The sequence below is a fragment of the Amphimedon queenslandica genome, unplaced genomic scaffold (assembly GCF_000090795.2).
Source record: "Amphimedon queenslandica unplaced genomic scaffold, v1.1 AMPQUscaffold_13484, whole genome shotgun sequence".
Classification (NCBI taxonomy): domain Eukaryota; kingdom Metazoa; phylum Porifera; class Demospongiae; order Haplosclerida; family Niphatidae; genus Amphimedon; species Amphimedon queenslandica.
The window spans coordinates 102,518-130,014 of NW_003546280.1; the positions used below are offsets into that span (position 1 = coordinate 102,518).

Sequence of the window (27,497 nt, forward strand, 5' to 3'; positions counted from 1 at the left end):
GCTAAAGCACATTATCATCATCAGCATGCCATTATGATATCATGGAGTAGCCAGTAAGGGTAAGTTGGTAACAGAATTACCAGTTCCGAAAGCCTCAGTTAAGATAGAGACAAGCACCAACAGCAGGAGTCGTGACACTAGTGACCGCGTCTTCATGACTACTAAACACTGACTGTGAAGAAGTATTCCTGAGACTTATAACTAAGAGAATACACAAGGTGTTATAAAAGAGAGACAGAGAGAGGGATAGTGAGCAAAAAGAGTCAGTCTTGCCCCACTAGATTAACATGCTAAAGAAGAGTGCACTAATACCATAGATATTAGAGTAAATATCTATGCTAATACGGGAGACTATACGGTAGAGTATAAGCCACTGATTTTCATGCACCATCTATAGTCGAACATTATTTCTCACAGTTCACTGAGCAGAAGGCATTGGTAAGACATCTGCTGTGTTACTGTGTAGAGCTGTCAATCTCTTTCTCATGCAGTTTTTGTTGGTAGATGACAATCCTGAGCAACTGATAGTGACAGAACACATAAAACAAAGACTAGCACTGCTTCTCTCATCATTGCTATCAACTCACATGCATATATTATTTTAAAGAATTTGTGACATCATTAACTGCTAAATAATTCAAATAATCATCAGAACTTGTAGTAGTAGGAAATACTACTATTACTATAGTCTTTATTTGGTTAAAGGCTGGTTTTTATGTAGATCTACTGGCAAACCAATTGCCACAATAAAATTAATGTGCCATTAATAATAATAATAATAATAATAATAATAATGAGTTAAAGAATTTTCACAATATTAATAATATACTACATTGTCTATTAGTAAAAAAACACAATGATAACAGGAGCAATTATTATCACTTGTTTTCTCAATTGAAATCTGAATAATAATAATAATAATAATAATAATAATAATAATAATAATAATAATAATAATAATAATAATAAATAAGAAAGAAGGAAGTAAGGAGTTTCAAAGCGTATGTCGAGAGAAAGAAAAATTTATTAAACATTGTTATTGCAATCAAAAAACAGCCACTTGCATCACATGCAGTCACATGACTAGGGGAGCAAGTCATACGACTATCACATGATACAAGAGAGCCAATGAGAAACAATATAAGACAGCAACAGAACAGCAAAACAGAACAATAATAATCATAATAATAAATTATGATACAAATAGACGATAGACAAAGATGAGAAATATCAATCATTTTCGATTGCTCGCGCTTCTGCGAATCGACGACTTTGTTAAATTGGGAGACGCTCGTCTTTTTGGGTTTGTGGGTGAAGCGGCGCTTGCTAGGTTCTTTGGTGAACGAGTGGAAGGGGAGGGAGAGGCAGAGAGGGAGGACGAGGGCTCGTGGATTATCTTGTCTCTTCGTACAAACACACCATGTTTATCCTTACACTTGAAATATGTCACACCTTTAACGCTGCCATTGTTTTTACCTATTGGGAGTGATTAATGATGAAATTATAGTTTTGTTAATCTTTCTTACCTTGTGGGCGGTCTAAGGCCACACCTATCCACTCGCCGGGAGCAAATTCAGTGTCGCCTATAAACTTGACGGTTCCCATTTTGAAACCGTTGGCAACTTCAACCATCACCTAATAATAATAATAATAATAATAATCAAAAATTAATAGGAGAAAATTCCCCATTTTTATAAATTATCCTGATACAGATACATCTTCTTATGTTGTACATGTATATCAAGTTTGAGTAGATTCCGATCAAGTTTAGATTTTTTACAGATTTTCAAAGTTGTTCCAAAATCAGAAAAAAGTCCCTGTACTATTATAGTACAGGGTCATCGACCAATTTCGCCAAAAATGACTAGGAGAGAATTCTCCATTTTTATAATTTTTTCTGATACACATACATGTTCTTATGTTGTGTAGAAAGTTTGGGCTGATTTCGGTCAATTCTAGATTTTTTATGGATTTTTAAAGTTGCTCCAAAATCAGGCAAAAGACCCTGCACTAGTACAGGGTATTTCATCAAAAATGGCTCAGAGAGAACTCTTAATTTTATTTCAGTTTTTATACACATACATGTACATTATATCATTATTTCTATATATCCCCAGTTCCTCTTACTTTCTCTCCCAGTCTACATTCGGGTGCTAACTGCTTACTGGATGCTTCACTATTCTCTGATGAATCAGACGGGGTAGGAGAAGCATTGTCCCTGTAATTAAAACAAATTAAAACTAAACCCGATACTCCAAATTACGCACCTTTTCGGTTTCGGCTTTACATGTACATCAACAGGAGATGCGGACTGTCCCTCGTACTTCCTGTCCTCCTCCTCCTCTCCTGCTGTGCTCTCACTTCGCTCACAACCATCACCCACACCTCTATCACCTTCACCAACACCATTACCCTCACCGCTCACAAATATCACAGGCTCAGACGGGAGGGGTTGGGCAGAGTTCTCATCCGTCGAGGGGGTCTGTGGTTCTGTTGGTGTCTCTGGAGGATCGGTTAACGGCGAGACTGTGACTGGTTCCGTTGAAGTGGATGAAACTTCTTCCGGTTTAGCTGGTTCTTGATCGACAGTACTCGACTCTTCTTTTAATTCTTCTTCGTTGGTTTCCTCTTTTTTGTCTTCAGCGGTTCCTTCTACTTTCTCACTATCCTCCTCTTCTTTCTCCTCTTCTTTCTCCTTTTCGTCCTCCTCTTTCTCCTTTTCCCCCTCCTCTTGGCTCTCACCGTCTCCCTCACGTAATGGGGTGGACTCCTGTATGGGTGGAGTCTCTTTAGTGGGTGTGGCTTCCTGTTTGAACACCTCGTCCTGAGGAGGTGTGATAAAGAACGAGACCTGTTCGCTATTATCAAGAGGATTCGAGTCGTTTGCAGACTCCGAAACAGCCTAAAATTCTAATTAAAGGGACAAAAAGAAATTATTTCTTCTCACCTCAAGTTCAGGTGAGTCGGTCCGACTGTAAATGTTACTACCGGAGTCAGCACGGCTAAGACTTTGTGGCTGCAAATAAAAAATGAGTGGGTAAAGGGTTAAATAAAAACATCTTACAGTTGCTCCATCAGGCGAAGGCAGCCTTTGCTGAATATTAAAACGTTTTTTCAGCGCACGACCGGAATTAGCCAGCTTCTCTTTTAACGATACTTCCTAAAATGACAATTATAAGCTAAACACACTCAAAACCACACCCACCTGCTTCAATCTGTCTAAGGCAAGCACGTTAGCAATGGCCGCCATGCCAGTCTTGAATTTATCTACAGCATTTTCATCTTCTTCCAGTTCAACAAAAGAAGGGTTGGCAGGGATCTTGGGCGGAGGCTCCATTCCTTCACTTTTAGGAATACCAGTCACTACCTCAAACATGATTCCACAAGTAGTTCTATAATCCTGAGAGAAGGGAGAGAGAGAGGGAGAGAGGGGAGAAGAGAAAAGCAATTACATATATGTGAACAATGTACTATACATGTACTAGTGTTGTTTTAGTTACAGTTATACAACTTTTAGTTGGTAATGGTAATAGAATATTAGTAGTGTCTTGTTACTGACTCTAGTAAAAGCTTTCATGATGGCCGCCCCGATTCCTATCCTCTTGTACACTCTGAGGCATATCCTTTTTCTTAGCATTATCTCAACCCCGGGAGGGTTCTTTAGTTTGATACCTACCCGCACAATGGCAAATACTCTATCGTTAGCACCTGTGACTTTATTTAGACTGCTGGTATCGTGTACTGTGGAGTCCCAGGAAGCAACTGCTATCAACTGAGAGAGAGAAATTAATAACTTTACATGTACATGTAAATTGACATAAAATATTCTTAAATTAGAAAAAAATAAAAATTCTAATACAATGTACACTCACTACACTACTTCTGAAAGCCCAAAATTTATGCAAATATTCATAATTTTTGAAAATCCACAAAAATACAATAGATTGTTGGATGGTTTTGCAAAAATTTGCGCCACCATTTTACATATATGTATGTCAAACAGTACATGTACATGTAGTGAGTACCTGATGGTCCTCTTGTTTTATTATCGGTAGTTGGATCATGTTCTCCGGCTTCTCTCCAAAGAGCTCACCAGTTTGTACCAAACCAGTCACTGGCCTCTCCTCCTCATCATCGTCACCACTAGTTAATAAATAATAATTAATAACCATCAACTAATAACTATTAATTAACTAGTAATTAATAACTAGTAATTAACCAGTAAAATAACCAGTAATCAATTAACTATTACTATTATTATTATTACTACATGTACTACCTGTTAAGGTCTAAGAATACCACAGGTACTTTTGCTTCCATTCCTGGGACTAACTGCCAGTTGGTTGGAGCTCCAGGTACACCGGAACCAGCTTTAGGCTGTACCACAGCCATTCTCTCCCACTGACAATAAAAAATAACAACAACAACAACAATATAAATAATAATAATAATAATAATAATAATAATAATAATAATAATAATAATAATAATGCTATTCCTACTTGTAGCATAGTCCATTGGTCGATGAGCTCGTTCTCTTTGACAGTGTCTGACTCATTCCTTGATCTCTTCTCCATGATCTTCCTCACCTCAGTGTCCAGGAACTCTCTCCTGTTACTCAGGGCATCGCTCCACTTCGTACGTAACCTAGCAACAAAACCACACCCATTGCTAATTAACAAACAAATAATAGTCATAAATTTTATTATTTACACAACTAAATAATCATCCAATGTTCTATATTGATTAATAATATTAGTAATAAATTAATTAAACCACGCCCATACTTAATTAACTAAACCACACCCACCTCTCCAGGTCTACTTCTTGATAAGAGTCTAAAGAGTCATCATATCTATTCCTCAGGTAGACGCTCCCGACTGATATACTGGAAATACTCTCACAGACAAGAGGCCCATTCCCTGAGCCTGGTATCTGTACCACACTAACACGCACACGCCTTGATTGACCCTGTGATATACAAGTACATTAATAATAATAATAATAATAATAATAATAATAATAATAATAATAAAAATAATAATAATAATAATAATAATAATAATATGCAGTAACCAGTTGGTTCCTAATACCTGTCTTATCTGGAATATTCCTCCTGATTTGATGTCAGCCTTTGGTTGCAACTCAACGGCGACATACTCTCCCTGATCATTGAGTTCCATTATCTCTACCCATAGCTCCAGTCTCTTTATAACATCATTCCATCTCTCCGACAGTGAACGAGGTCTCTTGGAATCTTCTTCTGTAGAGAAATAGAGAGGGAGAGAGAGAGGAAACAATATGAAATATACATCAACAATTCGACATTAAAAATTATTTTCTAATTATCCCAAAACAGCAGACCTGCATCAGGTACAGAGTCGAATCCACTTCTCCTGTGACCCCACACTTCAACCGCTAGTGCTCCGTCATTAATGTACTCAAGGAAGTCCTCCGTCACTTCAATATTGAACGTCTGGTGGTGCTGGAACTGATGCACACCGTCAGGAGGGTGGACAGAGTCAGCCCCACCCATTGAGGGGATTAGTGGCGGAATTATGAGTGCCTCTTCTTGCCCCCAGAACTTGTACTGACAGAATAGATTGTGAGAGTAAGCAGCTGGAAGACCACTCGCCTCTATCACTGATACTCTGACAGTAATATGAGTACCTAATTAAATAAATAATTAAATAATATATCAAAAATGTGATAAAATTGACATTATTTTCTCTTCTAGTCATTTTTGACAACTTTCAATGAAATACCCTGTACTATATGGTACAGAGTCTTTGGCTGATTTTTGAGCAACTTTTAAAATTCATAAAAAAGCCAATTTTGATTGTAAATGTATCTGCTCAAAGCCTCAAACTTTCTACACAAAATACAATGTACATGTAATAATATTGTAACATGTTAATCCATGATGAAATGGCAGACTCCAAGTACAAGTACATGTACATGTAGTACGTACCTGGTTTAAGATCCTCTACTTCCTCTGGTGCCTCCCACGTCACCATTGATGAACTGTTATCAACATCATCAACACTGTCACGTATCACTATAAGGAGAGAGTGGGTGGAAAAAGAGGCAGAGATAAGTAAACAATCATACAACACGTACTGGTACTAAACTTACAAGGCAAGCATTGGAGACCGAGTTTTAACCTGCCGCAAACCTAATTAAGAGAATGAAAAGAAAGGAATTATTTCAGGTAGAATAGTGACCATAAAATCTATACAAAAATTACTTGGATGCACCAGTAATAATGCATGTACATCAATAATAAATTATTATCACTTATTTATTATTATTATTATTATTATTATTATTCTTGCCTTTCCAGTTGGTCCAATAATGGGAGCGTCATAAACATGAGCTACCCCATGATACAAGCACTCCAGGAATATATTAGCCACACCCAGGAGGGCATGCTGCTCTAGATCAAAGAATGGATCAGGACCAATGCTGTCATCCTAAAAAACAACAACAACAACAATAAATAACAATAACAACAATAAATAAAAATAATAATATACAAATGTATGTACTATAAAAAGTATTTGCATCCCTATTATCGGTATTAATTAACCAATAGTCACACCCATCAGCACTAATAACTATTAATTAACTAATAGTCACACCCACCAGCACTAATCCAAAGCTCCCTTCCTCAATGCGTTGGTACATGTCTCTCATTGTGAGGACTTTCTCCGCTAGTGTATTGAGAGACCAGACGGAATCGGTCCCTCTCTGTCTGTGGATAACACGGATGGCTATCTCATTGCTAGTGTGCATCTCTTCTGAACTGAGGTACTGCCTGGGGCTTAAGAATGACTTGGGAATCTAAAAGAGAGAGAGAGAGGAATAAGAATTTTAAGTATATGTATATGTACATGTATATGCGTGAGAAAAAAATTATAAAATAGAGAATTTTTTCCTAGTCATTTTTGGCGAAATTTGGCCAATGACCCTGTACTATAGTACAGGGACTTTGGCCCAATTTTGGAGCAACTTTAAAAATTCGTAAAAAATCCAAACTTCATCGGAATCAGCTCAAACTTGCTACACAACATAAGAACATGTATATGTATCAGAAAATGTAATAAAAATGGAGAATTCTCTCCTAGTCATTTTTGGCACAATTTGGCCGATGACCCTGTACTATAGTACAGGGACTTTGGCCCGATTTTGGAGCAACTTTAAAAATTCGTAAAAAATCCAAACTTCATCGGAATCAGCTCAAAATTTCTAGGCTACATAAGAACATGTATATGTATCAGAAAATGTAATAAAAATGAAGAATTCTCTTCTAGTCATTTTTGGCAAAATTTGGTCAATGACCCTGTACTATAGTACAGGGACTTTGGCCCGGTATTAATTGCTACTCACAGTGAGTGTGACTCTAAAGAGAGTGTCTTTATGCAGTGCCTCCGAGAGCATGTTAGCTTCTCTGACGAGTTGGTTGGCGAGTAGGACAGTGTTCATGAGTCTCTCTCGGTTCTGGTCCTCCCATTCCTCCTCTAGCGTCACTTGCTTGGACTGTTTGGAGCCAGAGGGAGACACAGAGGTTGACGAGGACACGTCCAGCTGGGTCTGTAACTCGGCCAACTTCTTCTCGTACATGTCCTTCTGAGCCTCAAGAGCACCTGATAAAATTAATAAATTAATTAAAAGGTGTCTAATTAATTACTAGTTAATTAATAGGTGATTAATTAAACACTAGTTAATAGATAGGTAGTTAATTAAATTCGTTATCACCTTCTTTCTCAGCTTGATGCTTTTCCAGAAGCTTTTTTTGCATGTTAGAATAAATCGGATCTAACAAATAATAATTAATGTGCCGGCCACACCTACCCACCACACCTACCTTGAGCCAGCTCATTGACCGATATTTCCTTCATTGCCTGTTCATAGTTCATGACCGGTTCCTCCTCATCAAAAGAGGCCCCGCCCATCCTAGGACAACTCAATCTGTAGAGATGGTTGTTGCCAAATAGGATACGGGAGCCATGCTTTAGCTGTGTCTTCTCTGTGATTATTTGACCATTGACTCTCGTCCTGTGGGAGGGAGAGAGAGAAGAAAAAATTAAAAATAGATAAAAATGCATACATGTACATGTAGGTATTGTAATATTAAAATTCATTAAGATGTCAGCTTACATAGCCCGTTCCAAAGGAGTTAAAAATACTTCTCGGTCGATAATCTCTACAATACAATGCTCGTTAGTTATACCTAAACCACGTAACTGTATATCCTACAAAAAAGAGGCGTGTCACCCTGGGGTGTGGTCACCACACCCACTAACCTGGAGGACGGTGTGACCTGGTCTCCCTATTCTAGTGTATGATTTTAGATAGCAGACTAATAGTTCGTTCATGGATGGATCGGCGTTTAAATTGATAAGGTAGTACTTGTCTTTTTGGACACCAATACCGGACTCCTGGACAGATATACCCATTGCCTCTAAGGCCTCTTGTCTATCCTAAAATAATAATTATGATAATAATGATAATAATAACAATAATAATAATAATATTAATAAGGTTTCAATTATATTAGCAAAAGAATAGAATATTAAGACTTTAGGATATAAAAAATAAGTAAAAATACATAGTACATAGTATTTATTAAGGAGATGACAAAGAACAATGAGATGTACAGTATAGCAATAGCACACTGGGATATAGCAATATTACAATGACACAATAATAATACAGTTATATACATGTACATTATGGATTATACTTATTGTGTACATGTACATGTAGTATCACATGCAGAGATAGTCCAGTGTAATTCACATTGTGTACAAGACATAACCTAGCTGTCATTTGGGAAATTAAAAATACGTTAGGTCACTGTCACATTGTGTAAATGAACAGTACTATGTACACACAACATAGTCTAGCATAATTATAATACACGTACATCTTACATGTATACATATACGTGTACATGAATTCAGGATAGTACAATCTACAAATGTATATACTGATACAGTAGTACACGATACTCCAGCTTACTCTATGTAGTCTCTCTGTCTCCCTAAGCCTCTCTTCCCAGGATTTTGTCATCTCGGCCATTAAGCCCTCACTGATCTGTAGCTTCTCTTTGAGCGACTCCATCTCAGCAGTGCTGACCCCTCCCCCTCCTCCTCCGCCCCCTAAAAGCATCATCTGTCTCAATTTCTCCACTTCTTCTCTCAGCTCTCGTATTATCTATAAAATTAATATAAGCCATGGCCATCGACCACACCCACTCACCTTAGAGTTGGCGTCCTCATTCACGACCGCATGGTTGACGATGCGTTTTGCACGATCGGCATAACGGAGGGTAGAGAGAGTCTCTTCGAAATTGTCAGAGGCAGGGCTTATGGTGGCTACCATAACAGTCTTGCTATTACCGCCTAAATTATCCTGAGAGAGAAAGGGGGGAAGAGAGAGAGAGAGAGGGTGGGGGGGAGAGAGAGAGAGATTAAAGATCACTTTGTTTTTCTGTTCCTCTTTTACTTTTAGTAGCCATGTCAAGGTTGAGTCTCGATACGGTACATAAGCATTCTTAGGTTTCTTACCAGCAGACTGATTGAAGGAATTAAGAGTATAAATGTATAATAACTAATATTAGCAATGAAGTATATTTACTTACAATGTCAGCCAAAGCTGAAATAACTAAGCCAAGTGTGGTTAGTGATCTAAACAAGAGAAAGAGAGGAGAGAGAGAGAGAGAAAAAAGAGATAAAAATGAAGAGGCAAAGGATTACAAGTTTATACCCAGGACCACCAATAATTGATTATCATTAATATTCAAATAGTGAGCAGCTGCTATTTAACATAAACTAGTGGATTGTACAAGTAGTACATGTACAGCTGGTTCACTCACTTGTTAATGTTACTGCCTTCCTTTAGCCTTGAGCCCAGAGCACCTGTCTTACCCGCCCTCTCACTACCAGCCAGATCAACTAAACTAATCTTACTTACACGCTCAAGTCCAGTCTATATTATACAAAATTAAATAAAAAGAATAATAATTATGTTACATGTCTATGAGTGTACATGAACATTACCTCAGCTGCAACATCAAATTTAGTTTGAGTCAGTACCATTGAGAAGACGGCATGCGAACGAGAGCTCTCGGCATTCATCTGAGTAGCAGCGACAGTTCTCGACTTGTTTCCTTCCACCATTAGATCAGAGATATCCTTGAAGGAGGTTACAGCGAGTTTCGAGAGACCCTCAACATAAGGACCCAGTGTAATGTGCTCCCTCACTTTCAATGCAGCCTTATCACTGAGAGAAATAAGGAGAATAAAATATTATACTACATATACTGATGTTAAAATACATACCCTTTAGCACTTAGTAGATCTCGTACTTTCTCGTTATAAATCTCCATGTAGGCGACTTCAACCTTAAAGTTCAGGGATGGATCAGAGAGCTATAGAGAGAGAGAAGAGAGAGAGAGAGAGAGAGAGAGAAAAGAGAAAGGTATATATACATGTACATGTACTAAGTTCACTAACCTCTTTCATCTTGGCAAATAGTCCATCACAGATTCTTGGTATCAATCCTTTAGTGGCTGGCTCATCTGATCCAGTCCCCATCATTGTATAAGATTTACCAGAGCCTAAAAGAAAAGAGAGAGAGGAGGAGGAGGAGGAGGAGGGAAAGAAAAATAAAAAGAGGAAAAGGAAGTGATATAATGTGTGACATATGACAATAATGGAGGATGAGAGAATTAAGGAGAAACACTATAGGCTAACATTGTTAACCAAAATATTTACAAGTCAACACGCACTACAGCAACAATGTATGAATTATGCATAATGAATATAATGTATGTGTATGCACACACACAAACAAACAATGAGGCATTGGCTCTTTTAATATAAAGGAATGATCAAACAAACAAGAGCTCCCTTGTGCCAGTGTATGTATACAACTAAATGTAAACATTATACAGTATAGCTACCAGAAACCACATACGTGTAAATGTACACAAGTAGTCAAGCTCACAGTACATTCACACAAGTGCTGTATACATGCATATCATGTGACTAAAATTAAATAAAAGTACAGTGTGTGCTTTAGATTCCACACACACAAAAAGACAGCCATATACAGTACATCCTAGTTGATTTACCAGGGCCATCATATGTACAGAATGCACTTTAAACAAAGTACAATATGTTAATCAGGAAAACTAATACTTTGAGTTTGAATAGTGTTAATTGTTCAAGACAGAGACATGTGACTTGAAGGAGCATATCATACAACAACTACTGTACATTTTAAATGAGATATTTTGTATTCTTTTCTCTCTCTCTCTATCGCCTTCTTTCTCTCACATACCTGTCTGTCCATATGCAAAGATACAAGCGTTGTATCCTTCGAAAGAATTCTCCAAAATGTCTGTACCAAGTGCCTCGAACACGGTGTCTTGACCTAATTATAGGGACAACATGGAAATATCAAAAATTTTCTGTAGTTTTCTCGTACTTGCGAATTTTCTCGTGTTGTTTGGGTCGATAGACCAGAAGCAGTGATCAAAAGCAAACGTCTATGACAAAAATTTAATAAATAAAATAATTAATTTAAAATAAATAATTGAATAAATAAACGCACCTTCACTCCTTTCCGAGTACTAAAGAAAGAAAGAGAAGGACAGAGAGAGAGAAAAAAGATTTTTTAAAGAGGTGAGAAAAAATAATGTTAAAAACAATGCATTTCCAATTAAAGAGCACCTCTGACTATCCAGTATAGTTTGGTTGCCCTCCATGTCAATGACACACTTTGTTCCCATGCCTATCTCTACAGTAAGGAAAAGAGAGAGGATACATTGATAAAAGAATGGGGACTCTGGTCTCACCCCTCTTGTTAAAGGGCCGAACACGGACGGCCACCTTTACTTTCGACATCTTCACTCAGGTCGACCCAAAAGCGAATTAAAGACAAAATGGCGAGCGGACGTTCTTCCCTCTACCACCTCTAGTCTCAGTAGTGTTCCAGAGGAGGAGAAAGGGTCGTTCCAAAGTCCTCAATTTATGCAATGAGTGAGAATGAGAGGTAATTCTCCACAGACACACGTGACCAAAAGGGTTAAAAAATTAAAGTCTCGTGACTGTCAGACGTACCCACGTGCTTCCACGTGGGTAGGAAAATAATAAAAAGATGTCGTGGGAGTGGAGAGTGTTTTGGCGAATTTCAAAAGAGAGAAAGATCATTCTCGAGTCCCTGGGACTTGAGAAAGAGCCACGGGCCCATCAAATAAGATCAGATACTTATATATGCTGTACTAGAGAGGTGGGCATTAAATGGAGAAGAGGGAGACAGCTGGAATTCAAGGTTATGACGGAGAGAGACGAAAAGAGCATGGCAGAGAAATGGAATAAGGTATTGTAGTGATTGCAATTTGACGAAGATCGTGCAAATAAATGTGAACAGAATTAGATATACATTATTAAAATTAATAGTAGGGGCCGTGTTGAAACATGTTAATTAATAATTAACTTGATTGTTACTAGTTATTTTATTTATTAATTTATTTGTAGATATTAGTCACTAGTTGTCCACTATCAATCAATGACGAAGAAGTCAGAACACTACTGATCAATCATATTGATAAATTACTCAAAAAAAGTACTTAAAAACATTTCTTGTCGTATTTTCTAATTAAAGCCCCACCAGGTACTTACAAGGACCAATTGGAGAATGCCAGGGAGACATTATTAGCCATACCCACTTTAAAACTTGTGGAGGTCCACAAGGAACGAAGTGACCAGCGCATTAATGGATGTTATTATGAATTAACTACAATAACTTGCTCCTCCCCCTCCCAATCAAAATATCAGTCACTTTGTGTTGAAGGCGATAGAGGTCATATTGACAAATTTTTGACTATGCCTATTGCAGCTGGCGGGAAGAATATGTTTCAATTTTTTGGCGAAGTTGGTCGATTTTGTGGCTATCCACAGTTTGTTAATGAGTTATGATCCACTGGACAAAATTAATAATTAATCTTTTTATTTTTCCAAATTTTGCATGCAAAAATCAATGTAAGAAATATACAGTGGTCATTAATAATAATAATAATAATAATAATAATAATAGTAATAATAATAATAATAAATTAATAATAATAGTAATAATAATAATACAAGTTTTGCTTTACAGATTTGTGTAAAAACAATCACAAAATTTAAAATAAATACAGCACACACCAATTTGATAGCCACGCCCACTCATTATCTCACAAGAGCCATGGCAGAATGAACCTTGAAATTGAGCCTTGCTTCAAACTCGTATCCTGAGAAAGTATCCTGAGATATACAAATATCGTTATAAAGTTATACTGAGTAATACTGAGTTATACTGACCTTGGCATGAGTAAACAAGAGTCTGGCTTGAGCATACTATGCAAAATAAAATTTGAAAATATTTGAATTTAAAATCTGAAAATATTTAGATTAAAAATTATACCTCATCTCTGTTGATGTGAATAACTCCTAACTCGTACAGAGCAAAAGACATGATGTGCTTGTCATGTTTTATAACTTTCTCAAACTTTGCAGCTTCTTGGAAGCACTACATGTAAATAAATAATTTTTTTAAATGATTAAAACAAGATAAAAGCAACTAATTTTTCCCCTTTTAATCCTATGCCATTTCTCTCTCACTTTTCTTTTCCTTTCTCTTTGTAATTCTCATACACTTTCACTTTCTCTCTCTCTCTCTCACTTTCTCAGCATCTCTAAACCGATCCAGTGACACTAGTACGCATCCTTTTAACAACTCCCTGAGTCCAAAGTGAAAGGGGATCCCGTTTGAAGAGTGAGCACGCTCGACCATGTCAAGCAGACGTAGTTTGGTCTCCTTTGAGCAGAAAGGAAGCGCCCTCCACAGATAAAGGACTTCGACTAACATTAGCGTCACTTCTATACTCATTAAAGGACTTTGCCCATTTTTATATACACTGGCCTACAATAGAAAATATACTAACATTAAAGAGCATGAAGTTTGAGCAACAAAAAATTATATATATATATATATATATATATATATTTCATGGCATTAATACTCATTATCGTTTGGTTTATGTTAGTTTTGAGTCAAATAAACACTATTTCAAATCATGTTAAACTGATGATAGACGTATTGTATATGTAAGTTTTAACTTTTAAGTATTTCATACTTCTGGAGCCAAAATACTTGCATGGTTACACACACTACCAATATTTAATACAATATGCAGCTCAATTAAATATCAGTGACATTAGTTAATGGCAGCTTACTCTCCTCGAGCAGAACTTCTCCAAATTATTGTTCTTTCTCTTGACTAGTTTCCCGCACTGGAGGAAGAGCTCACGAGACTGCTTCAAGTCTCCCTTCACTCCGGCCATGATGGCGGCAAGATAAGCATAATAACAGGCGGACCACCTGGTCTCAGTCTTTAATCTAGTGAGTGGGTGGAGATAAGTTCTTATGCACCAATATACACATATACATGTACACATACAGTATGTACATACAATCACTGATTGATTAATGTATGGTTGTTTTTTTAACTTTTGTCTTTTTATGGAAGTGTGTTTTGTTTTTATTCTGTGAAAAACAAGCTCATTTAAATCTAATTTGCATGTCTTTGATTTTTGTTCTGGAGCTTAGAGAATGGAATGAACAAAAGTTTGATAGAACAAGCTATAAAGTCTCTCTCTCTCTCTTTACTTTTCCCCTCCTCTCTCTCTCCCTCTACCTGATAAAGATAGGGAGTGCCTCATCAAGCTCCAAGTTAAGCATGTGTATCCATCCTTTCTCAAAGAGGCAGATGTGCTCAATCTCTCTCTGTTCCCTTGACAGCAGAGCAGCTGCACTGTACACCTCAAGAGCCTGACTCAATTCAGACTAAAACCAAGCAAAAACAATTATATGCACAATATATGTAAATGTAAATGCACAATACATTTATATAGTGCCAATCACAGCTGCCAATATATATATAATAAATGTATATGCATATGACAATACACCCATTTTTTATATGTACATGTATGTGGATACTATAATAGAACAATGGATATAAGGAATGTATTATGATAGCTCCTCTACCTTTAGGTAATGTACTTTCCCTTTAAAGAATAGGAAAAACGCTGAGTCAGGATAAAGAGTATCTGCTTCTTTTAGTAATCTCAAAGATTCACTAACACCTTTAACAACAACAATAAACAACAATAAAACAACAATAAACAACAACAGGTCTACATGTAAAAGTATGGACATTTCTGTATTTATCATCCGATACATCTATACAACTAACAAATAACAAAAACAACAACAAATGTGTATATATGTAGGTTGTACATGGATAAATATGTTGTTCTTGTACAAGTACATGTACGTGTACATGTACATATACATAATTCTTCTGCTCTCACCTGCATCTTCTTGCTCACCATCCAAAGCAAAGAATGGTCTGATTATAGTGTGATACCAGAGCAATGCCAACCTTTAATAATAATAATAATAATAATAATAATAATATTAAATTAGGCAGTACTACCGTAATTCTCTCTCTATCTCTCTCTCTCTTTACTTTTACCCCTCTCTCTCTTACCTAGCCAAAGGAGCTTTCATGTCTTGACTTTTGCTAGAATATTCAAGTGCTTGGAGCCCTATCTTCCTGCTCCCGTGAAATCCAAACAAGTTAGCCACTTTCATTAGTTTGGGTGGTATGAGTGAAACTATGACATTCATTAGGCCAAACCCAAAGTAAAGGCCACCACGCAATCTAGCATCATCATCATCAAGATCCTAAATAAATAAATAAATAAATAAATAAATAAATAATATTATTGTACATAATAAGAATGCTTTGTGATTCTTTTTGCCAAGTATCCTTCTGTTTATATTTTAAAATTCTGTTTACTTTACAAATAAAATTTAAAATATGCTAATAATATTAGCAGTAAGAAGTACAAGTGCATGTACTTTACTCTTATATCCATCCACTCTAAACATACACAGATACAATGTATATGTACATGTACATATACATGCATGTGTCGCCATACACGTACCTGTATAGAGGACTCAGGTACTTCAGGTAGTTCGTATCCATTCTTAGCGCCAGTAGGTCCAGAACTTGTTGATTCATTATCCACTTCATCTGCTCCACCACTTGATGTTGAGGAAGGTTCCTCCTCAATACCTGTCCCTCCTTTATCACTGGCCCTGTCTTCATCGTCTCCCCCGCCCTCGTTAAGCTCCTCAACTACAGACTCGATATCAAGAAGGCCTGAAAAACTAGCTGTCAATGGATCCACTACTCCTTTTTCAGGCTGAGCCCCGGCACTACCCCCGTTTGTCTCACCCATGTCCCCGTCGTAAAGAGACACGCCCACATGTGAATCAACTGCTGAAGGCTCGACGAGAGAAATCGGAGAAGGCGTGGTGCATAGTTGGTCGACTTCTACGTTTAGTTTGTCGTACATCTTCCATGCTTTACGTAAAATGTACCCTCCTTTCACATAACTAGTAAGACCCTGCTTTAGAAAGACTAGTATGGCTTCAAACAAGAGGCAGTCGGCAATTATGGAGCGCCTGTAGAGTCTCTCGTGTTGAGTGATCGGTGAATTAGGACGGGCGGAGCTGGACTTGACAAAGGAGAAACCTCTCGAAGGATCGCAGAATTTTTCAGTTGATTCAAGGAGCTTGTAAGCATTGTCTAAGTCATCTTCTTCAAACGACATGAAAGCTTTCTGATGTAGAGAAAAAATTAAAATATGTATTTGTAATAATTTTAACAAGTCAAACACAAGTCCATGTACATGTACATACGTGTATATGTAATCACACCTTCCTATGACATGTGACTTTACATAAGCATAACAATCATAAAATAATGTTATGACAAAGTCCTTTCACTATCTCACTCAACCATTGTTAACAGTATCCATTCTTACTCTCTCTCTCTCTCTCCCTTCTCTCTCTAGTATGTCCCCAGGTAACAATGACTGGGTACAATACGACTTTCAATGAGATTAAGTGTCACGTATTGTGGTATTGTAAATTCTCTAGTAATCAGACATTTCTAACATAACTGAGCAAGAGCACACATGTGTGACATACATTGTATATATACAGAGAAAGAAAGGGAGGGAGGGAGAGAGAGAGAGAGAGAGAGTTTCTTACCACTAATGACACAAAGCTATAACCAGCATGTAACTGAGGTCCCTGCATCCTAGTGAGAGAAACAATTTATTCATGAATTTACAAAGTGACTCCCAAATGAAAAACTAGACAAAAAGAGCAAGGCAACTATGCGCAAACATTGATAAAGCACAGTAACACATGCACACTATGATTGAGCTGTTTTTACCATCCTTTAGGCCTCGTTAACAACAGTTCGTGCAAAATTATTGCTATGATGATGAGATGCAGAGTAAAAAAAACAACAATTTAACAAATGGATGAGCTTTGGCTTTATTTTGCTCTAGAACTTGTTACATGTACATGTATTAGTCCAAATACAAAGTAATGGAGCCACATATAGTGCTTCTTAAATTTCTCTCTCTCTTTTCTCCTCGCCTCTCTCTCTCTCTTACTTCGATGCTTTGAACAACTCTTCTGCCTCTCTCAATCTTGAGTTCAGTAGTAGTCTCATTCCCTCGTTGGCTACTTGTACTCGTCTCAGCTCCTCTAGCTCTTTCCCCGTCTCCATCTTCCTCTTAGCAGTACCCCCCGTGGAGTGTTCCGGCTCGTTATTACTGCGAACAGTTGGAAGGCTGCTGCTGCTGGAAGCCATTCCCTCAAATTGTAAGAATTATTAATTATAATAATTTTAATAAAATAACTGATTGCAGTCGTTAAGAGTTATTATCACTCTTATTAGGCCTAGATTTTGCCTTCTTGTTTGGTTTTCTTTCTTAACAAATGAAAGAAAAACTGAATGAAAAAGGCAAAGATAAATAAAATTAAAATAGTTAATTAGCCACGCCTTTTTGTTTGGGGCCACGCCCTTCGTGTGCCTCCATATGTGTACAAGAATATACAGAGTTTTACAGAAGGAAAAGGTTAAATGTATACATGTACAGTTGTACATTGATTTCCTCAATCCTCAAATTTTGTAAGAATCAAGTAAGTTGTAATACAGGTGGACTTATTATAACGATATATCCAGATCAAACAGTAGCAGAGAAAGATGCCGCAAACTTTTCGTGTTTTGCAATGTTATTCCTGCAAAACCTTTCAAGTGCAGCAAGTGAGTCATCGAGATACTGTTAGTTATGGACAGAATGTACACTGTAGGTTAAGAAATCCAACAAGTGGACGTGTAAGTTGTGCAATGAGAAGCAATCTGTTATAAAGGTCAGCACTGCTTCCAAACAGGCAGCATGCAATTATAAGTTACTATACATAGGTCTATGATCAAGGCTCTGCTATTGATTGCCGCAAGCAAGTTCAAAGACTTAACATGACAAGAAAAGAGAAAGATGATGCAATGTAAGTCAATAATTAGCTAATTCCTTATTTAAATGTGGAGCTCGTCGATAGAGCTACATGTGTTCAGCCTCCTGAAGGATATTCTGATGTATACTCCACAGAATCTGGTGACGATTCACCTCAACTAGCTGCAACAGTAAGAAATAATGTATATTTATATTAATCAAGGTGCATACTGCAATGATAGGAGAGACAGCGTCCAGCTACTATCCTTTCAGGCATGAATGGACGTTGGGCTTTGTTTGCTGATCCAAAGGAATCAGAATCAGATCAAGTGAGAGATCAGAGGAAGAGAAAGAGAGGGTCAAAGAGACTGATATGTAACAATGACTGATAATAGGACGAAGGAGAAGATGAAGGTAGGGACACATTTACAACAAGTAGAACAGAGTTTGAGCAAATCTGCAAGAAATTGAGGAAAGAGAAAAGCTGTGTCAGATCAGCGTAAGTTTTTACTGTTCTATAGTTCTTGATAATTGGAATTCAAGTACTTATATTGATAATGCTCAAATTAAGGTCTCATATAATTTTTTATAGTCAGCATCGTTTAACTGGCTTCCATCCAGTTTCAAAGAGGAAACCTGCAGGATCAGATGATTCTTTAAAGTCCTCCAGCACTCATTCTCTACCAGCTAGCTTATATCAAAAGTCAGATTCTCTATTTCCTTATTCATCAGTTGGAGATGCCATGGACACTATGCTTACTGAGTCAGTAGAGAGGACATCATCACTAAAGTGTCTTCACAGTGATGATTACCAGTACAGTGGTGTTCAGGGATCATATCGTAGATTTGAAGAGGAAAAAGATAAGGCTGCAGAAAAGCCAGTTAGTGTTGCTAGTAGTGGAGCAAGAAGCAGTCATTCAAAGGATTCGTTAAAACTTTCAAAATGGTCAAAATTCTTACCACAAAATATTGAAGAGGGAGACTTGAATAATTAGATCTAAGCATGTAATCTAAGACCTCTGTGTATTAAAAATTTATAAATATTCATTAATCATTATTGCTAATTATTATTCATTAGTTATTAATTAAAATTAATCAGTTAATTAATTGAGGGTCATCTAAAAATGGCGGGTATGGCTGCCGGTAGCTCCGATGTTCCAGTTGATCATCTGGACTACGGGCACATTGGGAAGCTGTCCAATACGTCAGAGCTGGAGAAGATACTCAAGGTTTTAAGGTCAGGGACGAAGAGAGAAAATAAGCTTCAATGCAAACTGAATTATTAGTGAAAATATTTAACATTTCTGAAAAAAGTCACACGTGTAGACTATTCTGAAATTAAAAATGCATCATGTATATCGTTTGCAGGTCTAGATCTGAAGGATATTATCCAGATCTCATCAAGTTTACGGAGGATAGACTCAGAACTTTAAAACCCAGCAGGTACACCTTGCATGACCATTTTGTATAATGTACCTGTACATTTCTCTTCTCTTGTAGTAAGTTACTGATAGAAGATCAGAAGGTGAAGAGAGCTAAGGAACTCTCGAAAGAACAATTGAATGAAATAAGAAGTGACATGAAGGTAATGACACATATTTAGAAATAATAATAATACAATTTCTCTCTCTCTCTCTCTCTCTCTCTTTCTTTATGTAGCAATGGGAAGAGGACATGACGGAAAAGGACAGGCACTTGTCCTCCTCTTCTGCTACTCATGATGATGATGAGTCCCATATATTGCCGCCGGTTAGGACTACTGTGAACATAAACCCTCAGGTATCGATCATAAGTCCCTGTACTATTAGTAACGCAGTAGCGTTACTAAGTAGGATTCACTCCCAAACAAAATGGCTGCCACGACTTTTGCAGCCTTGTAGTACATGGTCTTAGGCCGAATTTCGCCAAAATTGAACAGGAGAGAATTCTGCATTTATATATATTTTTTCTGATGCATGAAATCACTTGCATGTACATGTACATATTTTAATTCTATTCTTACATATTAGAGTAAAGCAAAGAGTACCAAGAAGGAGCCTAACCCTAGTCGTATAAAATCATCGGACTACAGCTCTTGGGATAAATTTGAACCCGATAAAGTGGAAGAGAAAGTCGTTGAAGACAAGACAACAAGTACTGGATCTTCTTGTAAAGTCCCACCAGAAAAACTATCGGCCAAAGGCAAGAACACTTCACCTTGAATAGTCAATATGTACATGTACATGTACATTAAATGATTATTATTAATTATCTATCCTCCTGCTTGACAATTAATACTTGTACATGTACATGTACCTGTACATTTTGTATAACATGCACTACATGTAGTTTTTGAAATTATTTTCTTCTGTTTTTTAGAATTGTCATTGAGTGAGCATGAAAAAGAACGTCAAGCTGACAAAGAGAGAGAAAAAGGAAATGAGGCAAGAAACATTTAATGGAAATATTCACCCACACACTCTCTCTCCTCCTCCTCCTTTTCTTCCTCTTTCTCTAGGCATTCCGTGCTGGTGACTATAAAGAAGCTCTGGTCTATTACTCTCGTAGCATCAGCTTCTGTCCTTCTCCTCCAGCGTATAACAATAAAGCTCTGACTCTTAATAAGTTAGGACGATACAGTGAATCCGTGGGAAGCTGCAACGAAGTCCTTAAAGTTGAGCCTAACAATATTAAAGGTGAATTGATGAGTGATACTTTAGAATGAACCTTATACATGTACCTTATTGTACTGTACATATAACATAACAAAACTCAATATTTGTCAAAATTAAAACTAACTAAAAAAACTAAAAATTTTTTTTGTATTTTTAGCTCTGTTAAGAAGAGCCGACGCCTACTGCTCATTAAAACAATATGAACAGTCAGTATCAGACATAGAGTCTGTTCTAAAAATAGAACCAGCTAATAAAAGAGCTACTGAGCTACTGAAGAAGGTTAACGGAGAAATGGGCAGAGCCAAGGGCGTGACCGATGAGAATGGGGGCGGGGCTAAAGGTGGGGCCAAGAAAGGAAAAAGAATCACTATTGAAGAAGTTGACGGGACTAATGAAGAGAGTAAAGGGGAGGAGCCTGTTGCCAAGACAACAAAGGAAGAAGTTGTGGAAATTGAATCAAAGCCACGCCCACCTGTTGTTCAGGCTCCACTCCCCCCAGCTGTACAGAAGAAGAAGGAAGAAGGAAACTCGTTTTTTAAACGCGGACAATATGGAGATGCTGTTGGTTGCTATACGAAATGCATTCAATTACTAGAGAAAGGTAATTAGTATCAAAAGTACATGTATATATCTACATGTTATTCATTTATATGTTACATGTATTTCCTGTTTGATCATGTGATCTGTTAATAGAGTCAGGTGATCACTCTCAATCCTTATCGATCGTCCTTAGCAACCGAGCTGCCTGTCATTTTAAAAATGGTGACTGCCGTGGTTGTATCAATGATGCTACTCGCTCCATTGAACTGGTCCCTGTCAATTTGAAGAGTTTTGTGAGGCGAGCTCAAGCTTACGAAACAATGGAGAAGTCAGTTATACGTTGTAGTTAATTTATTGTACATACTTCATTTTTCTTCTGTCTCTCTGTCTCTGTCTGTCTTTCCCTCTCTCCCCCTCTCTCTCCCTCCAGATATAAGGAAGCTTATTGTGATTATCAGCTAGCTTTAAGAATTGATTCACGTGTTGATCAAGCTCGATTAGCATCATCGAGGTACATGTATACATGTAGTTTATAGTCTAGCTATAGAATCAATAGATTTACTTTAATGAAATTTGATCCTTCAGTTATAAATACAATGTACTTATTGATTAATTGACATTTTTAGAATTTCTTTGTTGCTTCGTGACGCCCACGGTAATAATTGGCGCGACTTTCTACCAGCAAACTCCGATATTGACAGAGTTAAAGCCGGACTTGCTGAAATGAGCCCTCAAGCTACTCCGCCCACACCTCAAGCAACTCCGCCCAAACCAGAAGAAAAAGGTGGAGCCCCCCTACCTCCTAATACTCCGGTGGTAATGTCGACAGTTTCAAGTGGCAGTGATACAAGTCCATCACAATCAACTTCAGCTCCTGTCCAGTCGTCCTCCACTGGTAGCAATACTACTGCCACTAATGCTAGCAGTGCAATGGATAGAAAGAAAGACTTTGAAGATTCTAAGAGCAAAGGAAATGAGTTTGTTAAGCAGGTACATGTACATGCATTTGTTATATACTTGCATGTATGAATGAAGAAATTGTAAATATATGTACAATGTACATGTACATGTATTACGCTTTCTCAAAAATGTTAAGTATAGATAATACATATGTTAAGTATTTTGACCCATATATGACATTGTGTATGTTATATTGGAAGTTTTTGAGCTGACAGAAAGGTTGTATACTGTCCATTTATTTGTTTGTATTTCTTTCCTTTTCTAGACTAACTACCAGGCAGCAGTTGAATGCTATACTCACTGTGTTTCATTGCAGCCTCATGAAGTGGCACCATATACCAATAGGGCACTCTGTCACCTTAAGCTAAGTCAGGTATGTGCATATGGTATGATGGTAATATCTAATTTTAGTAATAGATTAGTGGAATAGTATTGAATTGTAATATTGGTGATGTCCTTATGCTGTGTAGAAAGTTTGAACTGATTCCGACTTCAATTTTTCAAGTTACGGCCGTTTTAAGAAAACATTAAAATTCTTGAAAAGTACCCAAGGCTATAGCCCATGGTTTTTTCCGAAAAATGGCTCCGAAATCACCCCAAATTTTTATTACATTTTCTGATACATATTGATGTCGTTATGCTGTGTAGAAAGTTTGAGCTGATTCCGACTTCAATTTTTCAAGTTACAGCCATTTTAAGAAAATGTCAAAATTCTGAAAAATACCCAAGGCTATAGCCCATGGTTTTTTTCCAAAAAATGGCTCCGAAATCACCCCAAATTTTTATTACATTTTCTGATACATATTGATGTCGTTATGCTGTGTAGAAAGTTTGAGCTGATTCCGACTTCAATTTTTCAAGTTACGGCCATTTTAAGAAAATGTCAAAATTCTGAAAAATACCCAAGGCTATAGCCCATGGTTTTTTCCAAAAAATGGCTCCGAAATCAACCCAAATTTTTATTACATTTTCTGACACACATTGATGGCCTTATGCTGTGTAACAAGTTTGATCGGATTCCAACTTCAATTTTTCAAGTTACGGCCATTTTAAGAAAACATTAAAATTCTGAAAAATACCCAAGGCTATAGCCCATGGTTTTTTCCGAAAAATGGCTCTGAAATCACCCCAAATTTTTATTATATTTTCTGATACATATTAATGCCCTTATGCTGTGTAGCAAGTTTGAGCTGATTCCGACTTCAATTTTTCAAGTTACGGCCATTTTAAGAAAGTGTCAAAATTTTGAAAATTACCCATGCTTACAGTATGTTTGTATTCAGCTGATTCTGATCAAAATTTGGATTTTAAAAATCAATTTTTTAACTTGATTCAAAATCTTTCCAATGACCCTGTACTACTAGTACAGTAATAACAGTAGTATAGAATTCTCCTCTTAATTTATTCTCTCTCTCTCTCTTCAGTTTTCTTTAGCTGAGGATGATTGCAGTAAAGCTTTAGCCCTAGACAACACTAATCCCAAAGCCTTGTATCGCCGGGCCCTAGCAAGAAAGGTAAATTAAAAATATCCTCCAGACCCCTTGTGAGTACTGCCCCTCTATTACAGGGCCTTGGTAAATTGAATGAGGCACTGAAGGACCTGAGAACATTAATAGGACAGGAACCAGATAATGGGGCCGCTAAAAAGGAAGAGAAACTAGTATATGACCTGTACCTCCAAGTATGATTTGTACTATTGGAAATGCAGTATATTTTGCTTTATTTATTTTAATATACATGTACATGTGCATATTCTTCTTTTAGGAGCTGAGAAAGTTACAGGAAACCCCTTCCTCTTCTTCTGATACTGGTGGTCTATCCGGTCAATCCTCAAAAAAGTCGTCAGGTAAAAAATCCAAGCCAGCTGCCACGCCTTCTGCCACTCCCCCTGCTGCTAAGCAACCGACGAGCAAGTCAAAAAGGAAGAAGGTTACGATTGATGAAGTGGTAGAGCCTGAAGTGACAGAGGACAAAGGAGATGAGAGGGAAGTGGGTGAAATTAAGGAGAAATTGTCAGACATAAAACAAGTCAAGGTATAGAGTTATTGGCAAAAACAAGACAGCCTTGATTAGAATTTTAAAGATTCTTGTTACTTAGACGTCTACATAAATGAATCACCTTAATCAAAGGAATGCCAAAAAGTTGTGTATAGAAGTGCATTGGGCATTGCAATAACTTCATTTGCATTGTAATTGGATCAATTATTGTCTGTCTGTGTGAAGATTCATGGAATGACAGTGAAACCCTGCAATGTGAATTCCCTGAAATTAATGTACATGTACATGTACTGCATATTGTCACTAGTAATCCCTGACAAAAGCCATAAGAACAGTATGTTAACAGCCTAGCCTAATGCACCTTAGTTAAGAACACATGGCTGTGGCTTAGTGGCTTGATTTTAAGTACAACATTTACTATACGTATAGCTTTAATTGTTTAAGCTTTTAATAGAGTTTTATAACAGTATGTTTTTCCTTTATAGCTAAGTTTAATGGAGTATAGGCAGCTATGGAACACCACTGCCACCTCCTCTGCTACTACTCCTCGTCAATATGCCGAATTACTTATTAGAATACCCTCAGATATTCTACCTCAAGGTAAGGGTCTGGTCAAACTGGTGTAGTTGATATGGCTTTGTTGTGTTAGTTATTGGCTCTAAGTTGGAGGGATTTAATTTGACTGGGATTGTATCTGCTGTCGAACAATACATAATGAAAGAATGTGAGTATTGTTATTATTTTTTGTATTAGTATTATTATTATTATTATTATTGTACTTTTATATTTGATATTTCTTAAGGTTTGTATAAAGTTGCATATGATGTATTGCTCTCACTGACTACTGTACCACGTTTCAAAATGATACTAATGTTTCTATCAGAGACTGACAAGCAATGTAAGGAAGAAACAGAGAGAGAAACAGTATAAACTATTGTTTTTTTGCTTTGTTTGTGTGGTTTAGGTTTAAGAAGAATATTCTCAAGTCTTGAAGGGACAGGAAGTTACAATTATGAACAAATTAATAAATTGAGACATTCCTATTCTTTGCTCTGATTGTATAAATAGCATGCCTTGTACACTTACTTGTCCATTAAAAGTTATTAAGTTATAGAGTGTAGCTATGAAGAAGTATCTTGCTGCTTTCCTTTTTTGTACTTTTTACTCTGTGTTGGTGGCTCAAGTCTGTTATAATGACAGTCCATGTATGAATGGAGGAGAGTGTATACAGTACTCACCTGCTGATAATTATACTTGTAATTGTACTGGCACTGGATATGAGGGAGTCAACTGTACTGGTGAGTTATTTGTTAGCTTTATTCATTTAATTATTATAATTTTTTTCTCTATCATTTGATAAACAGAGCTTATAGTAACTCCTACTCCTACTTCAGCATTTTCAGTTATTTCCACACCTCTTGTATGCACACCACGTGAGTAACACAATAGATTTGTATAGAATCTTTGGAGTCTGATGCATTCTGTTATAGTGCATATCATATAGGCAATTGAAGCATGTATGAATTCTTGCTTCTTATTTGTTGAACCTTTTAAACTCATATATTAATTATTATTGTTAATGTGATTTTGATAGCTTGTAATTCTGGTTCTTTGCGTCTTGTAAATGGGTCAAGGTCCAACGAGGGAAGAGTGGAAGTGTGTCAAAATGGAACCTGGGGTACAGTCTGTGATGACTCCTGGGACAACACTGATGCTGGAGTTGTGTGTAGACAACTTGGCCTAGGAACAAGTGAGCCATTATTGCTACTATCATATTACAGTCAATCCTGTCTATTCCGGACACCTTGGGACCCAATAATACTGTCCTGATTATGAACCTGTCCTTATTTCAGAGGTTCATTAATACACATTTATGTTGTATTGGGACTGATACTACCTGTCCTCATTATAGAGGTGTCCTATTTTAGAGTGTCCACAATAGCAGGTTATATTACTATAGCATCATTGTGAGTTTCCTTCTGTATAGGTGGGACAGCTTATATCAGGGCACACTTTGGTGAGGGAAATGGATCAATAGTATTGGATGATGTTGCCTGTGATGGAACCGAACAATTTCTTGTAAACTGTAGACACAATTCAAGTCACAACTGTGGACACTATGAAGATGCTGGAGTGACTTGTCCAGGTGAGCTAGTTTATGATGTGCATATCCTATGAGATTGTTATATTATTTTATTGTTATATTATCATATTATTATAGCTTGCATTGATGGATCCATTCGTCTTGCTGGTGGTTTCAACAGCTTAGAGGGACTTGTTGAGATATGCAGTGGTGGAGCCTGGGGCACTGTCTGTGATGATCGCTGGGATTCCACTGATGCTGGTGTGGTGTGTAGACAGCTAGGATATGCTTCAGGTAAGGAAAGGTTTATAAGTGTCCTTACTGTGGCTGTCCTTTGGAACTTAGGCACTTCAATTGGTAGGGCTTATTTTGGACAAGGAAATGGATCAATTGTGATGGATAATGTCGACTGTACTGGGAGTGAATCCCACCTTAGCAACTGTACACATATCACTGATCATAACTGTTGCCATTCTGAAGATGCAGGAGTCAGATGTGCCCGTAAGTAAATGCGAAGAGACTGGTGGTAGATTTCAAGGATTTATATTTTGACTTTTTTGCCATAGTTTTAATTTGTCATGATGCCAATTCTTATCTTTTAGGCGCTGTTGCTAATTGTAGCATGGAAACTATAGCTAGTAGTGATCGTGGTACATTTGAATGGCCAGAAACAATGTCAGACAGAACAGCTAATATACCATGTCCTAATGGTCCTAGTGGTGCTATTGCTAATAGAACATGTACTAATAATGGTACTTGGGAATCACCTGATATAGAGTCGTGTGCAACTACATCAGTGGCAAATGGATTCAGGAATATATC

At 37.1% G+C, this 27,497-nt stretch overlaps 6 protein-coding genes across 6 annotated transcripts; 4 read left to right on the forward strand and 2 right to left on the reverse strand.

Moving 5' to 3' along the window:
* Positions 1-802: 802 nt before the first annotated feature.
* On the reverse strand, positions 803-12,083 carry LOC100633716 (kinesin-like protein KIF13B). The gene is made up of 36 exons (XM_019993986.1): positions 11,867-12,083; positions 11,742-11,808; positions 11,623-11,641; positions 11,497-11,557; positions 11,350-11,442; positions 10,521-10,624; positions 10,347-10,435; positions 10,065-10,287; positions 9,881-9,993; positions 9,647-9,692; positions 9,511-9,579; positions 9,265-9,417; positions 9,025-9,219; positions 8,307-8,483; positions 8,161-8,255; positions 7,868-8,058; positions 7,759-7,818; positions 7,390-7,646; positions 6,646-6,843; positions 6,336-6,473; positions 6,136-6,175; positions 5,972-6,058; positions 5,365-5,670; positions 5,094-5,263; positions 4,811-4,971; positions 4,503-4,647; positions 4,280-4,401; positions 4,026-4,143; positions 3,560-3,772; positions 3,206-3,400; positions 3,065-3,160; positions 2,948-3,016; positions 2,268-2,902; positions 2,128-2,218; positions 1,527-1,635; positions 803-1,476 (listed from the first exon to the last, which is right to left on the reverse strand). Exons 1-36 carry the CDS (start codon positions 11,913-11,915, stop codon positions 1,235-1,237), a joined length of 5,196 nt encoding a protein of 1,731 aa, XP_019849545.1. The 5' UTR covers positions 11,916-12,083; the 3' UTR covers positions 803-1,234.
* A 52-nt stretch (positions 12,084-12,135) lies between these two features.
* Positions 12,136-13,060, forward strand: LOC109580614 (uncharacterized). Its single transcript, XM_019993987.1, has 3 exons — positions 12,136-12,390; positions 12,549-12,636; positions 12,685-13,060. The coding sequence occupies exons 1-3, from the start codon at positions 12,169-12,171 to the stop codon at positions 12,987-12,989; spliced, it is 615 nt and encodes a 204-aa protein (XP_019849546.1). The 5' UTR covers positions 12,136-12,168; the 3' UTR covers positions 12,990-13,060.
* LOC100633844 (tetratricopeptide repeat protein 39C-like) lies at positions 13,033-17,907 on the reverse strand. The gene is made up of 12 exons (XM_011404191.2): positions 17,598-17,907; positions 17,185-17,233; positions 16,071-16,751; positions 15,608-15,804; positions 15,429-15,499; positions 15,103-15,200; positions 14,750-14,898; positions 14,289-14,451; positions 13,735-13,974; positions 13,477-13,581; positions 13,374-13,409; positions 13,033-13,316 (listed from the first exon to the last, which is right to left on the reverse strand). Exons 1-12 carry the CDS (start codon positions 17,795-17,797, stop codon positions 13,242-13,244), a joined length of 2,064 nt encoding a protein of 687 aa, XP_011402493.2. The 5' UTR covers positions 17,798-17,907; the 3' UTR covers positions 13,033-13,241.
* A 55-nt stretch (positions 17,908-17,962) lies between these two features.
* On the forward strand, positions 17,963-19,506 carry LOC105311945 (UPF0544 protein C5orf45 homolog). Its single transcript, XM_011404192.2, has 8 exons — positions 17,963-18,129; positions 18,173-18,253; positions 18,301-18,360; positions 18,413-18,495; positions 18,547-18,631; positions 18,683-18,769; positions 18,836-18,939; positions 19,033-19,506. Exons 2-8 carry the CDS (start codon positions 18,194-18,196, stop codon positions 19,433-19,435), a joined length of 882 nt encoding a protein of 293 aa, XP_011402494.1. The 5' UTR covers positions 17,963-18,129; positions 18,173-18,193; the 3' UTR covers positions 19,436-19,506.
* A 50-nt stretch (positions 19,507-19,556) lies between these two features.
* LOC100633970 (sperm-associated antigen 1-like) lies at positions 19,557-25,703 on the forward strand. The gene is made up of 19 exons (XM_011404193.2): positions 19,557-19,677; positions 19,809-19,883; positions 19,941-20,025; positions 20,100-20,219; positions 20,450-20,621; positions 20,799-20,863; positions 20,938-21,115; positions 21,252-21,695; positions 21,788-21,962; positions 22,065-22,145; positions 22,261-22,624; positions 22,860-22,967; positions 24,019-24,108; positions 24,162-24,275; positions 24,359-24,628; positions 25,078-25,192; positions 25,242-25,316; positions 25,395-25,490; positions 25,557-25,703. Exons 1-19 carry the CDS (start codon positions 19,565-19,567, stop codon positions 25,646-25,648), a joined length of 2,832 nt encoding a protein of 943 aa, XP_011402495.1. The 5' UTR covers positions 19,557-19,564; the 3' UTR covers positions 25,649-25,703.
* A 5-nt stretch (positions 25,704-25,708) lies between these two features.
* Positions 25,709-27,495, forward strand: LOC109580606 (deleted in malignant brain tumors 1 protein-like; the record flags this gene model as incomplete). Its single annotated transcript, XM_019993974.1, has 7 exons — positions 25,709-25,890; positions 25,957-26,025; positions 26,187-26,342; positions 26,580-26,738; positions 26,814-26,969; positions 27,021-27,176; positions 27,278-27,495. Coding segments are annotated over exons 1-7 (1,089 nt in total), but the record flags the coding sequence as incomplete, so codon positions are not given.
* Between the last annotated feature and the right edge of the window lie 2 nt (positions 27,496-27,497).